The sequence below is a fragment of the Malaclemys terrapin genome, chromosome 3 (genome assembly GCF_027887155.1).
Source record: "Malaclemys terrapin pileata isolate rMalTer1 chromosome 3, rMalTer1.hap1, whole genome shotgun sequence".
Lineage (NCBI taxonomy): Eukaryota > Metazoa > Chordata > Testudines > Emydidae > Malaclemys > Malaclemys terrapin.
This window is the reverse complement of record NC_071507.1, coordinates 84,526,345-84,542,076: the sequence shown is the minus strand read 5'-3', so window position 1 is coordinate 84,542,076 and position 15,732 is coordinate 84,526,345. Positions and strand designations below refer to the sequence as shown.

The window sequence follows — 15,732 nt, the reverse complement described above, 5'->3', positions numbered from 1 at the left end:
ACTCAAGGGATTTCAAAGTGATCATTAAGCAGATTTCATTTTAATTTACTAAAGAAAGATCTGCAGTTTTCTGAATATCTTTTCTGTACACACAAACAATTACAGCTGGTAGGAATAAAGATGAAAGTCATCTGCACGCCAAGCAAGAGTTTAACCTCCTGGAGACAGCCCTGCATATAAGCAAAGTGGCTGACTGACTGACAGACACACACACCCACTCCACCCCTTCAGGAAATATAACCTAATAATAATAATAATCATTTGCATAGAGTATTCCATCATCAAAGCACTTCACAAACATGAATGATAGAATCTGTGTTGCAATCTCCTGTATCCAGTCATTTTTTTAAAGTCATCAGAGTAGTTTATTAATCATTTTGAAAAAAGAAGGCACAATGCTAGTGATATTTTCCTCCTGAAATTAATATGTAAATCATTTGAAAGACACTTAAGAAACAGATTGTTTTGCAGCTTAAAAAACTCTATTTTTTTTAAACCAACTACAGTTGCATTCTGGAATCCTACTTCCATATATTACATGATGTTAACAAGAAGAAATCTATAAGTTTTGAAAACATAGGAGGTGGAACTTGTAACCACTCAAGGGTGTGAAACAGTACAAAAAGTCACCTAATGATTATATTCTTTTGGAGTTTCTCTAGTCCATTAGATACACTTGTATCCAGGTTGATTCCTCTCCCTACATGAGACACTGTAAGGATTACTGTTTAGAGAGCCTGCCTTTTCGGTAGCTTGCCAAGTCTTCAGTTATCCTGCTTGCAGCTTCTCCATTTTAGCTCAGAGGGTTATACAACTTTTCAGCCAACATCAGAGTTCTAAAATTAAAAGCAGCAGCCAGGGTGGATGCACAGTAGTAAAATATTTTACTTTGATGGTCTGCATGTCTCATTCATTTAACCAAAGATTTGCAAGGCCCTTGATTTTGGGTTGCCTCCGTTTAAATGCTTGACCTGTCGCCAGATTTTCAGAAGTGCACACCAGCAGAAGTACAACTGAAGTAACTGTGAACTGTGTGCACCCAAGAGCATTGAAAATCAGACCTAACATGCCTCAAATTGGACACCCGAAATCAACTATCATGTTTGAAAAATTGGCTGTTAAGTTCTCCACTATCACTGCCCCGCCCCCAATTTAGAATACTGTAGAGCACAACTCCTGCTCCCCTCAGAAGAGTTTAACACTGTATATGTTTTACTGTTGCTGCTTTTCTCCCTAATTTGATTCCTGAAACAGGGCTGACAAGCCTAAAAAGCTGCCCTTAAACAAGAGAGTGTGCCCCCAAATGCTACAGTTAGAGGTATAAACGTGTCTCTCTCAGAATTGTGGTTCCAGATGTGTAGCAGTAACACTTGCCCTAGTTGAGGCTTCTCTTTATTACTCACAGGATCATACCACCCTGCCTCAGCCAATCTGATTAAGAACCCCCCAAAAAATTAAACTTAAATTTCAAGTCAGCAGCAAAAAAGCAGATCTCTGTTGTGTCTCCTACGTCGCTAAAAAAAAAAACACTTAACAGAATTTAATGTCATTGGGACTGAAGGGAAGTATATTTATTTGCTAAGCACTTTACAAACGTATCTGGAAACTCTGTGTTCTAGAATTCCTGCCAGAATTCCTGGGCATATCAGTGATAGATATTGATTTTTTCAGTTTAACCCATATTTAATGACAGCACTAAAACAATAGAGCCAATATTGCGAAGCTTAATCAAACTGGTAGACAGTTATTCTTATGAATAGTCCATTGACTTCATCATGTAAGTAACTGCCCACTAAATTGAACTAACAGAGGGTCCTATGGCACCTTTAAGACTAACAGATGTATTGGAGCATAAGCTTTCATGGGTGAATGCCCACTTCGTCATGCGTTTGACGAAGTGGGCATTCACCCAACTCCCACCTGTTTATGCTCTCTGTATGTGTGTATATATATCTCCTCAATATATGTTCCATTCTATATTCATCCGAAGAAGTGGGCTGTAGTCCACGAAAGCTTATGCTCTAATAAATTTGTTAGTCTCTAAGGTGCCACAAGTACTCCTGTTCTTCTTTTTGTTCTTTACTGTTGTTCTCGAGCCACTGAAAGATGTGACAAACAACAGATATTAACCAATACTCAGAGAAGTGAGAGTACCAAAATGTAAGTAGGTTTAAATATTTCAGGGATTTTACTATAATACTAGGTTCATCTTATTTTCAGCCATATACTGCATGATCTACACAGTTCCATTTACAATGATGTATTTAAAAATCAAAAACAAAACAAAGCTCACCTTGCATACGGTCACGGGCCAGTGATGAACAAGGAACAGCTTTTTCCAAGTGTGAGGATGGTGCTCACTGGAGAAGAAGAGACGAAATATTTAGTTTCCTCACGCATTTCAAAAAGCAAAACTCCTCCACATTGCTAAGTAGTGTAACACACATTGATTTTAATCAATTATTATTTATTCTTTCTATTGCAGCTTTGCCTAAGGACCCCAAACAAGGAGTAGGGACTTGCCATATAAGGCAGTGCACAAAGCAATAGTGGGTTTTGATTGTTATTAATATTTTACTTATTGCTAAACAAATTCCACTGATGGCAGCTCATCTCCCTACAGATTTTCTATTTAATATATAGAGAATAGTAATACATAATTTTATTAGATTTAGAAGAGCACGTGGACCCTTTTTCTTATTACAATAAGAGCACATTTAGAGGGTGCCAAGAATCTCCTAATTTTTCTTCATGTCTGTGTTATTTGAAAAGGGTGTGGACAGCATTCTTGAAATGGTAAGTGTTCTTCTAAAACAATCACTATGATCACACAGGAGTGGTGAAAATGACATGACTGTAAGGGCAATGCACTTACACAACAGATTCATATTGAGGAGTAAAGCCAGGTTAACAATTTGGGGTGGGCTAGGAAAAGAGTGGAATAAGGAGACTGGATAGCTGCAGATGCATTCAGAAACAGGGGGTGGAAATAATGGGGGGAAAAGGTTGTCATGTATAATAGTAGTTATTAAATAAAGCATATGTTAAAATCTTTCAAAACCTCAATTTGCTCAAGCCAACAGAATGACCTGCAGAACTGACAGAGTAAATTGCTGTTAACCTCTTATGAACTGCCAATTTGTCATATGCCCTTCGTTAGAATGAATGTGAAAGAGAATAAGGAAATAAAGCAATTATTTGAGAAGATTAATTTTCCCCAAGCAGGGGGAAGCAGAAAAATATATTTATGGTTTTAAGTTGTCATGAAGTTATCCTCAATTCTGAATCTGTCCATCTGTGGTTTTGCACTATTAAGAGATAAAATGTAGCCAACTAAACAGACAGACAGATTTATGTGTGGTTTTTAATTCATTATACTCAACAGCTGTGGAACAAATCAGGCATAGCCACAATAATAACCATCAACATTTTTCCTACTGAGATCAGATCACTAACTGGCCTTATATTACACAGTTATTGTTGGATCTTCTAATATTTTGCAACAGTGAAAGATGTCCTTGTGCTATGTGAGTTCTAAATAAAAAATAACCCCCCACACAACAAAACTCTCTTTTTTTGGACTTGAAATTGTAGAAGTTCTACTACTATACTAATCATTCCAAAACTAAACATTACCCCCTATACACAGACTCAAAAACTTTATTAACTTAGGGCCAGATCCACAAACGGATTTAGGTGCTTAAAGCCCAGGCACCACAACACACACACCACACCTGCCGCCTAATCCTGTGACAACTAAACTCATTTGGCACCTACATGGCTCCCATTGTGGAGAACTATCAACCTACTTCTCAGAGAAAATGTCATGAATTTGAGTCTCTCCCCCAGAATATCAGAAACCATACAATGGATTTAGGCTTGATAACACAATAGCTTCCCTCTCTGAATATGACCCATTCACATAACAGATAATTCTAGAATAATTAATTGCAGAAAAACTGAGCCATTACCTGCCACTTTGAGCTATGCATCTTTTAGGCCTGGTCTGCACTAGGAATGGATATTGGTAAGTAATTCAGGGGTGTGAAAAATTTGCAACTGAGCGATGTAGTTTTACTGACCTATTCCCCAGTGTAGCCAGCACTAGGTCCATGGACCTAGCTACTATCTCTCGGGAAGATGGATTACCTATGCTGACGGGAGAATCCCTCCCATTAGTGTAGGTAGTGTCTTCACAGAAGTGATACAATGGTGTACCCTGCGTTGCTGTAACATTTTAAATGTAGATATACCCTTAGCTAGTGAGTCAAAAGCACCTAGGACCTTTACTAACTGAAATTATGATATACCTTTTAAAGAACATCTACTACCACCACCTCTAACACAGCAAAAAATGGGTCTGTCTCAGGCCTAATAAACATTTTCATTGTCACAGTGGTCATGCTTAAAAACTTGTCAGTTTCATTAGCTATCTAAATTAACACAACATTGAGCAGGTTTTCCATTTATTATTTATAGGCACTGCCTAAAACAAATACTAGATTAAAATTAATTATGAAGCACAACTGTAATGTTTTTAACTGAAACAAGTTCCCTCCCTTCTTCTTTCTGCCATATTAACAAATGTAAACCATATTAACAAATTTTTCTTAGGCATAAAAAAGCAACTTTATTCATACGGTATCATTATGCTAACTATGCAGACAGAGACAAAAATATAGTGCATCAAAATAGCACAAGATGAAACAAAAATGTCACATTGATAAAAACCTGACCATATTCCAGAAGTTTAAGTTCTGCTTTAAAAACAAATAAACAAACTTGGTAAGATATTAGAAACTTTTCCAACTGATAACTTACCTTTCCAGGAATTTATATGAAGTACACCCAGAATAGAAAGCCAGACAAAAACAACCCAGAATCAAATAATGTCCTGTAGCCGGCTTCATTTTATGTAATATATATCTATAAAGAGAAAAAGAAATCTGTAAAAATTACCAGTCAGATATTTTCTAGGTTTTAGTGTTAGAAATAAACAACCTGCAGACACTACAGAAACAACAGAAGTTATCAATGCTATGTGAAATTTAAAACAAACAACACAACTTATTTTAACACATGAATATTGAAAGCTGTACATGATTTTTTTGTTTGAAGTGTTAAATTTCATATTTCACTAGAATCAGGGCGGAAAGCACTGTCTTTTGTCTTACTTGTACAGCACATTATACCATTGGAAAGCTGGCCCTTGACATACATTGAGAGCTGAACCATAATATTTATATGTAAATAAGCTTTATGTCGCATAAACTTACATTACTGTTGAGTTCAAATGCACAACGTGATTAATTTAGGAAACCTCAAATTTAACACTAATATTCTGTTTGGCCCATCCAGGCTGGACCTTCATGAAAGCTCATTGGGACTAAAGTATCATTTATTTTCTACAGTTGAAACTCCCACCTATGCAGAAGGCCAGCGGAAGGCCTATGTTCTACTTAATAATAGTTACACTTCAGCCCTCACAATAAGGTTTAAGTGGCATTTAAGTGGTTTGTAATCTTTGTGCTGGCCCTTTGCACAGTGTGGAGTTTCACCTTGAGTGCTTATTCAGGGGACACCACCAAGTTAGAACTCACATCTATCTGAAAGTGAGATTGTAAAAAGTAACACCCAAGATAACTAGAACTTAAAGCCTTCCGCACACAGTTCAGGTAGGATCAAAGGCATAGGGAGGGCCTGATTTTTAACGCAGACTTTCTCTTTTGCATCCACAATGCATTGCCAGGAAAGCTGTGTGGGAACAATTAATTGCAAGTGGAAAATTGTGCCTGCCAAAATGGAGACCTAGTTTGAAAATCTGGTCCTGAAAGTTTGGAGCTAGAAAACAAAGAGCTATTTCATGATTTCTTGGAAAAGAGTGTGACCCTATTGCTAATCTTTTTTTTTTTTTTTTCAGATTTCAACCATTCTACAAGTTTTCAATTAAAATTTTGAATTGAAAAAATAAGATAATTTTGATGTAGTTTCCCCACCATTTTCCATCAGCACTGTAACATGCAGGAGTGCTGGTGAGAGACTCAAATTTCATTTCCTAGTCTCAGTCATATGACTTGGACCAGTGACACAAAGCTTAATATGTCACATGACAGAGGCCAATCTGCAACTCCAGTGGTTACAGCTTCTTCCCCTACAACTAAATTCCTGACCAGCAAAATCTGTTCTGTTTTGGGGAAACTGCTTGCATCAGCTGCAGATCAACCCAGTGAGAGCAAGAAAAGGTGATTCAAGAGAAATGAGCCTCCCTGGAGATGAGCAGTGTCAGAATCATTACAAAAAGAAATTGGGGGCAAAACATAATGACCTAATTACTTCCATGTACCTCCCTATTATCAAATTCCTATTACACAAATCGGTATAGTACAAGGTGGTTTGAACAACGAAACTGGAGTTTTCTAGACAAAGTTGCAAGAAGCCATAAAGGTGACGCCTCTTTCTCTCATTGGATGAACAGAAGGGACACAACTCATATCCTGGGTGGAAATTTCAAGTCTTTGCCAAGAAGAGAACCAAGCAGCATTGCCCAGCAGAAAGTGTGGGGCAGGAAATTCCATTTTGTTCAACCTGCTGGTCTGCTTCCCAAAGCCAAAACACCTAGCTGAGAGAGACTTTAAGCTGGACTGTCATTGACTAGTTAGAGTGCCCCCTTGCTTTGTATTTGCTCATGATAGACAAGATTTTAGCTTTCTATTAACTCTGACTTTTAAAGTCCTATCTAGGAAGATCACTGTGAAGGTTGGAAAAAGAATAAGACCATAATCCCAACAGTGAATCACCTGAATGAACTTTATCAGTCCAGAGAAACGCAGCTGAGAAGCTGAGCTAGAGAACCAAGCTTCACTGCAGTTCTAACTAAAAATCAGCAAAATGACTTTTATAAAAACAATGTATTGTTTACCCAACGATGACTTGGTTATGGCTAGACTAAGTGCTTCTCAGAAAGCATAAACCTGAGTTAAAACCCTCTGGATGACTAAAATGTATAATGTGCACTTGTATTTCACTAACACGTTTAGTTTAGTTATACTGAATCACTAACTCAATGGAAAGCATTGATGCTGGAGAAACTCATTACCCTAACTAAGCTTTGTACTATTTACAACAGAAAACTGTGCTTCCCTACAGCAAAAATTAGCTGTGAGAAACCCAGAGTGTTTCTGAGAGCTCAGTCTAAAAATCATACAGATTTTGTGATCAAGAGAACTGATAGCTTCTTAAAAGAGTAAAAAGCTTTGAATTGGCTAGCAAGATGAAGGTTTTATCACTATTTCAACCGTTGTTTAAACTAAGGCAAGAGCTTTCAGTGTTGGTGAAATTCCAGAGAAATTACAAAAGCTTCCAGATAATTACCTGCATATTATATTTGGGTTTAATATTTGATAATTTTGTGTGTGTGTTAGTGGTAAAGCTTGAGTGTCACCTGGATAAAACAATTCTTTGGTAATTAAGAAGCTTCTCTAAATTTTTAAAATTCCACTTAGAATTGTTTAGTTGAAATGACATCAGTAGTCCCGTAACTCCATTGGCAGATAAATATAGATTCTTATCTCAAATCAAGCTTAAAGAACCATAGTTCCACGTTGATATCAAAAATCACCTGCTCAGACTAGTCTAAAACTAGGGAAGTTTGCCTTAGATTAAGTTAAAACTGTGAATTAATTGATCTGCTTTATTATCTCTTGAAAAGCATAACATTCCACGTTGAGTTCAATTTTGATGTTGTAAACACTATCATTTAACCACGTTTAGTTTCCTTTCTGTGATTTCTTATTTGCTTTAAAAGAGAGGCTGGCTTATAAAACTCAAATTTCTAATAATTCTCCAGTTTGTACTTCAGTTAAGGAACACAGATCCAAAGAATGCTGAGAAACGTAGTAGAGTAACTGCTTAAATAATTTAATTAACTAATGTGTGTTTTAAAACTTTTATCACAACGTATTATACATGCAAACGAACTCCTGCAATGATGGCCAAAGGGGAAAACTATGGCAGTCACCCTTACATATGAACATGCACAAATGGACACTAAGCTTCAGGTGCCATCTCAAGCAAGACAGCACACACTTTCTCCAATGCAAAGCAGTAGGGGGCCTCATCCAAAAACCCGATCAACACACATTAAATTCTGATATAACAATGCTCTTTAGCTTCAGCAACATTAAATCTCCACAACATTGGAGCAAACAACCCTTTTCAAGTCTGAATAGTACTTAAATAACTAGAAAAAAAATTATATAACTCATTGGGCAGAATAGATCATTACAATGGGCTAGACCACTTACAGGGGCCTAAATAGAAGCTGCTCACTAGCAGACAACTGTACCACAGTAAAACAAACAACAAAAAGGCAGACAGACTATCACCCCATACAGGCAGCATGAAAGGGAGGAAGTGTGGTTTTATAGTTAGGGCACAAGCCGCTCAATGAGGCAATCTACATTTTGTTTCCATCTGTACCATTCACTTCCAGTGGGATCTTGGGCTGATCTGTGCCTCCATTTACCCACCTAGGGATAATAATACTCCACACCTCCAGGAGTGTTGCAAACTTTAATTCACTGGTATTTGTGAGGTGTTCATACCATGACGACAATGTATAAATATCTTATTAAATAATACTGAAATTGCAAAGTACACAGCATCATGGAGATACAACAGGTATGACGGTGAATGTAATGTGACAGAAGGGAGATAGAAATTGAAAGATATTTTATACTCCCTTGTCTAATTTACCAAGGAGTTGTTGAAAGATACTCCTTCAAACTACCAGAAATAACACTTTTCATCAAAAAGAGAGGAAGAAAAGAATTATGCAGCACTTCTGGTAGACAGGATATTATACTGGGGCTCTCTAACCTTGCCTTGCCCTCTGATTTGTTTTCAGGGGGAGTATAAGGTATAGGTCAGGGATCAGCAACCTTTGGCATGCGGCCTGCCAGGTAAGCACCCTGGCGGGCCGGGCCGGTTTGTCTACCTGCCGCGTCCAGAGGTTCAGCCGATCGCGGCTCCCACTGACAGCAGTTCGCCGCTCCAGGCCAATGGGGGTGGCGGGAAGTGGCGGCCAGCATATCCCTTGGCCCGCGCCACTTCCCGCAGCCCCCATTGGCCTGGGATGGCAAACCGCGGCCAGTGGGAACTGCGATCGGCCGAACCTGCGGACACGGCAGGTAGACAAACCGGCCCAGCCGGGCCGCGTGCCAAAGGTTGCCAATCCATAGTGTAGGTGTTGACCTACAAAAGAACTTTATGGAGTCCTAGTTACCTGCCACCCCAGTCCTGCAAAACTACACATGGTAAACCTCACTTTATGCATGTGAATTATCCTACTGAAGCCAATGGGACAACTCACATGTGTAAAGTTAAACCCATATATAACTGTTTGCAGGATCCAGGTCATAGAGATTACATCACAGTACAATTGCATATGAGATCCTGTTTCAAATATGAGGAAACTCGGTGCGAGATACTCTCAATGTAATGGTCCTTAGTAGGGCTGTCAAGTGATTTAAAAAATTAACCGCGATTAATCCTGTGATTAAAAAAATTAATCAAATGATTAATCGCACTGTTAAACAATAATAGAATACCATTTATTTAAAGATTTTTGGATGTTTCTACATTTTCAAATATATTGATTTCAATTACAACACAGAAGACAAAGTGTACAGTGCTCACTTTATATTTATTTTTGATTACAAGTATTTGCACTGTAAAAAAACAAAAGAAATTGTATTTTTTCAATTCACCTAATACAAAAACTGTAGTACAATCTCTTTATCATGAAAGTTGAACATACACATGTAGAATTATGTAAAAAAAAACTGCATTAAAAATAAAAATAAAACTTTAGAGCCTGCAAGTCCACTCAGTCCTACTTGTTCAGCAAATCGCTCAGACAAACAAGTTTGTTTACATTTGCAGGAGATAATGCTGCCGGCTTCTAGTTTACGTCACCTGAAAGTGAGGACAGATGTTTTAATGGTACTGTTGGAGCCAGCGTCGCAAGGTATTTACGTGCCAGATGTGCTAAAGATTCATATGTCCCTTCATGTTTCAACTACCATTCCAGGGGATATGCATCAATGCTGATGATGGGTTCTGCTAGCTAATAATCCAAAGCAGTGCGGACCGACGCATGTTCATTTTCATTATCTGAGTCAAATGCCACCAGCAGAAGGCTGATTTTCTTTTTTGGTGGTTCGGATTCTGTAGTTTCTGCATCGGAGCATTGCTCTTTTAAGACTTCTGAAAGCATTGCTCTACACATCATCCCTCTAAAATTTTGAAAGGCACTTCAGATTCTTAAACCTTGGGATGAGTGCTGTAGCTATCTTTAAAAATCTCATATTGGTACCTTCTTTGCATTTTGTAAAATCTGCAGTGAAAGTGTTCTTAAAATGAACAACGTGCTGGGTTATCATCCAAGACTGCTATAATATGAAATATATGGCAGAATGCGGGTAAAACAGAGCAGGGGACATACAATTCTCCTCCAAGAAGTTCAGTCACAAATTTAATTAATTCGTAATTTTTTTAACTAGCGTCATCAGCATGGAAGCATGTCCTCTGGAATGGTGGCCGAAGCATGAAGGGGCATACGAATGGTTAGCATATCTGGCACGTAAATACCTTGCAATGCCAGCTACAAAAGTGCCATGCAAATGCCTGTTCTCACTTTCTGGTGACATTGTAAATAAGAAGAGGGCAGCATTATCTCCTGTAAATGTAAACAAACTTGTTTGTCTTAGCGATTGGCTGAACAAGAAGTAGGACTGAGTGGACTTGTAGGCTCTGAAGTTTGACATTGTTTTGTTTTTGAGTGCAGTTATGTAACAAAAAAAAATCTACTTTTCTAAATTGCATTTTCACAACAAAGAGATTGCATTACAGTACTTGTATGAGGTGAATTGAAAAATACTATTTTCTTTTGTTTATCATTTTTACAGTGCAAATACACCTCTACCCTGATATAACGCGACCCGATATAACATGAATTCAGATATAACATGGTAAAGAAGCGCTCCGGGGGTGGGGGTGGGGCTGCGCACTCCAGCGAATCAATATAATGCGGTTTCACCTATAACGCAAGAAGATTTTTTGGCTCCCGAGGACAGCGTTATATCGGGGTAGAGGTGTATTTGTAATAAAAAATAATATACACTTTGATTTCAATTACAACACAGAATACGATATATATGAAAATGTAGAAAAATATCCAAAATATTTAATACATTTCAATTGATATTCTACTGTTTAACAGTGCGATTAATTGTGATTAATTTATCACAATTAATATTTTGAGTTAATCGTGTGAGTTAACTGCGATTAATCGATAGCCCTAGTCCTTAGCTCTGGAATTGACTCCCCCCACTTCACACACACATACACCCCAGTCTGAATCTGTTGATCTTCAGGGACACTTAACTAATTTGCAACAATGTCAAGAGAGTACTGTCCTGCTCTGTGCTAGTTGCTATGATAACACTCAGGAGAACACAATCCCTCTCCAGGTTTTATTAACTAACTAAATAACCTTATAACCAGAGATCACATCTGCTCTTCAAGGGTTCCTCTGAGGGGAAAGATTGAATGAGGGACTCTGTGTGTGGATTAAGAATTAGGAGATATTTTTTGGTCGTTGGCCCATTAGCCATATTTTTTGTGTCTGCTAAATTTGGTGGGGCACATTGAAAACTGAATAAAAACTGCATAATCCCAGGAGAAAGGAAAGGGATGGGACATTTTGCATCGTGCGGGGCAACAACTTGCTACCCAATCAGAGAGGGACAACACTGGCAAATTGACACCTGGGATTACAGTCCAGACAACAAACTAGGCAGCTGCTCAATACACTGCAGCCAGCTGTAACAGACATCCGGGGAAGCAATTGTGTGGCGAGTCACACCAACAAAGCTTTGATTTGGGGAGCGACGGGGTGACGCTGGCCGGTGCTTGTCTATCTGAGCAGTTCCCAGGAAAAGCAGGCACCAGGGATTCAGCCTCAGCTCCCTCCCCCGCGCCACCCAGAGAGGAGAGGCGCGAACCCAGCCATGCGCACCCCTTACCTGGCCTTTGTTAACGCAACGCCGGAGACACGGTCTTGTTCAGGAAGCAGCCGCCTTGCTACAGCGCAGAAGGCCACTTCCGTCAACAACTCGGAGCAGCCGGCATTAAACCCCGCCCCCGACAGGGCTGTATCCCGGCCCCTGCTCTGCCCTTTCCCCCTTTCAGCCAGGGCGGGTGAGCCGCAGACACGTGAGGCACCATTCAGTGCAGTGGGCTCCCGTTGGCGGGGCTATCTCTGGGAGCGTTAAGCAATGTGTTAGAAAGAGGCTGGGGTCCTCAAAGAGAGTTAGGCACCCAGCAGCTCCCACTGAAATTCAGTGGGGTTTGGGTGTCCAACTTCTTCCTTGGGAAATCTCAGCCTGAACCTTCCTGTATCTCGCAGAAGTAGGTACAGTCTGCTCCGGCTAAGGCTTCACAATGTGTTTGTATTACCCTAATGCACCATTCCCTGACTTCACACACCCCACCTTTCCACTAGCACCCACCAGCTGAGGCTCACTTGTGTTGGGGGAGACACCTTCTTTGTACACTAAGCTGCCGTTCTTTTCAAAAGCTCTCCTGAGAAGGATTTTGCGGTGTGGTTTAGATGAGACATTTGAAGACTGCATTCATATATCAATATTAACTCCCTCATTCAAGATGACACAGCTTGACAGCCCTGTGTGTATATATGTACATATCTGCTTGTGCCCATGCACCAAACAACACAGCGGGATCCAATATGTCTGTTATAAAGCATGAAAATAAAGTGTAAAAAGGTGCAGGGGGTTGAGCACCGAAACACACAACAAAATCCACTCCTCTTAAAACTACCTTCACAAAAGTTACTGATGACCTCTTCCTATCTAAATCTTAAGGATCGCTTCTCCAGACTCAAGCCATGATGCAAAATGATCTATTTGCCCATGTTTCCCCCTGGAGCCCCAAGGCTATCTCCATTATTCACCTCCCAACTTTTTGGGGTTCCACCATTTAGGTCAGTTGCCCTAATTGTAGCTGTGATCTCGAGGGCAATGATTCTTAACCAGAGGTCCAGGACCCCTGGGGGGCCACGAGTAGGTTTCAGGGGGGGTCCATCAAAATAAACTAGAGAACAGGGCTGGCATTACACTCACTGGGGCCCGGGGCTGAAGCAAAAGCCTGGGCAACTTATCTTCACGGGGTCCCCTGTGACATGGAGCCCCAGGGCTTGCTACCCCCTAATGCCAGATGTCATAAATATAAAGAAAAGGATAGCATAAAATCCCTCCTTGGCAGCTGTACTGAATCACTTTACCTGTAAGTAGCTCAAATCACTTAGTTGGCACCTGACCAGAAGGACCAATAAAGAAAAAAGATACTTTCAAATGGAGGGATTTGTTTGTGGCTCTGTTTGTTTGTTTGTTTCCTCTCCAGACAGAGGGAGAGACCAAGCAGATACAACATCTCCTGAAAACATACCTGGAATGATCCATCTAGCATTACAAAAATTTTAAGTAAGGCAAGGAAATGCATTAGTTTATCTTTTGTTTTGGCTTGTGAATTTCCCTATGCTAAAGAGGTAATTTCATTCCTGTTTTGTAATGGCAAAGCTGAGCCCAGAGGGAAATACTCTGTGTTTTAAATCTTTTTATTACCCTGTAAAGTTACCTTCCATCCTGATTTTGCAGGTTCTTTTATTTTTTTCTTTATAAATAAAGTTCTTCTTTGAAGAACATGACTGATTTTTATTGTCCTAAAGACAAAGGGTCTGGTCTGTACTCACATTGCTAAGGCAATTAGTTGGTATATTCTCAAGCCTCCCCAGGAAAGGGGTGAAAGGGCTTGGGGGGATAGGGATTCCAAGTGACCCACTCCTGAATTTTTGTGTAAATCACTTGGTGGTGGCAGCAATACCGTCCAAGGACAAGGAAAGGAATTTATGCCTTGGGGAAGTTTTTAATCTAAGATGGTAGAATATAACCTTAGGGGGTCTTTCATGTGTGTCCCATATCTGTACCCCAGAGTCCAGAGTGTGTGGGGGGAACCCTAACACCAGCACTGGCTTTTAATCTACTGGATATGGAGAAAAAAGAGGAGTTGTTGTGGCACAGGCGAGCCATGGAATTTTTATAATATGCTGGGGGGCTTCAGAAAGAGGTTGAGAACCCCTGCTGTAGGGCATATGTAACCTGCTCCTGCTTTCAGGTCTACTGCTCCCCTCTTTTAATATCCAAGCATAAGACACTCCCACATACTCCATTTTTGTAATACAGCTTTGTCTGTTCTTTTAGTATTTTAGTATTAAAATATATTTTAATTATTATTTATTATTTTGACTACATAGTAATAATTTGTGAAATACAATGAGCCTTTTGGTGAGGCCGTGGGGGTGCTTTAAAAATTATTTTATTCACTACACACAGTACTCAAACAGCAAATAATGTGCTATGGAGTACAGTAAGCATAGTAGAGGAACAAATGAGTGCTGAGACATGAGTTTATGTATGGTTTGAGCTGTACTTCTTTCTTCTACAGTGTTATGAGGGAAGTTGCAAAAGATCACATTCACGTTCTGAGAAACCAGCAGGAAAGAACCCAATGGAATGAACCACAAAGTTTCTCACACATCACTTTGGTTAGGAGCTTTCTATATGATGTAATAAATCAGAAAAATATCCAACAATCAGTTATGTGTTTCCCTTTTGATACATGCATCCTGAGTACTAAGCATGATTAATTATTATTATATGGTTATGAATACACTTGGTCAAGTTTCAAATATCCTCTGTTAATATAAGTGCAAAATTGTGGGCAGACTTGTTTTCAATAAACTTGCTATTTAGGCTCTTGTTCAAGGTTACATTCTCATTGTCTGGGTGAGATTTTCTGGTGATGTTATGCTCCTGTTCATGCATTTGCACCATGGGAGAGGGGAGGAGGCAAAAGTAGTTTTCTCCTCATCCTTGTATAGGAACACAGGAATTGTCATACTGCATACAAACAGTGGTCTATCTAGTTTAGTATTCTGCCCCTGCCAATGGCCAGTATGGGACATTTCAAAGAGTTTAACAGCGGTAAAAACAGAAGTCTCTGGAAGCCCTTTAAATCCCACTAGTGCATCACCAAGTATCCACATAAAAAAATCACGCAACCTCCAAAGAACTGAAATCCTTGTCAACTCTCCCAGAAGGACTGAATGGACATGGATAATGTCTCCAGGTCAACGTTAAGGCACACTTATGAGATGAAGAGGGTTGTATTACATTGATGTGAAGGTTGCAAGATTTTGTTGCTGCTGTTCATGCCATACCTGTTCTGTGGGAAATTAGAGAATTAAACTTCCATGCTCTCAAATTGGCACTTTAGTTCACTTTAAGAAAAAACAAACCCAAAGCTATTTCCCCACTAAGCTAGTAATAGATAGCGCAGTTTGCCACAGTTCAGGGCAACTGCACCTGTGTTTCCCCTCAGTTGTAGAGCACGGGCACCCATTCTCAGGCTTCTTGGGTCATTGCCTCTCTGGCGTGTAGATCTGTATCTCTCTCGCTTTTGACCAGGGTATCTCCAGGCTGAACAGTTCTCTGCCTTCACTGTGTTATTCCCAGCAAAAGACAGACTGCCTAAGCATACCTGCTTGCTTTCTCTTCAGAGATTAATAATAGTCTGCCCATGGTTAAGCTATCA

At 39.6% G+C, this 15,732-nt stretch overlaps 1 protein-coding gene across 1 annotated transcript in view; it reads right to left on the bottom strand.

Annotated features, from left to right (window-relative positions):
• RNASET2 (ribonuclease T2) overlaps positions 1-12,288 on the bottom strand; it is a 38,555-nt gene extending 26,267 nt beyond the window's left edge. The window contains 4 exon segments of the mRNA XM_054023908.1: positions 2,294-2,360; positions 4,822-4,926; positions 12,087-12,201; positions 12,204-12,288. Of these exon segments, the coding sequence (XP_053879883.1) occupies positions 2,294-2,360; positions 4,822-4,926; positions 12,087-12,201; positions 12,204-12,288 (372 nt within the window).
• Positions 12,289-15,732: the final 3,444 nt, after the last annotated feature.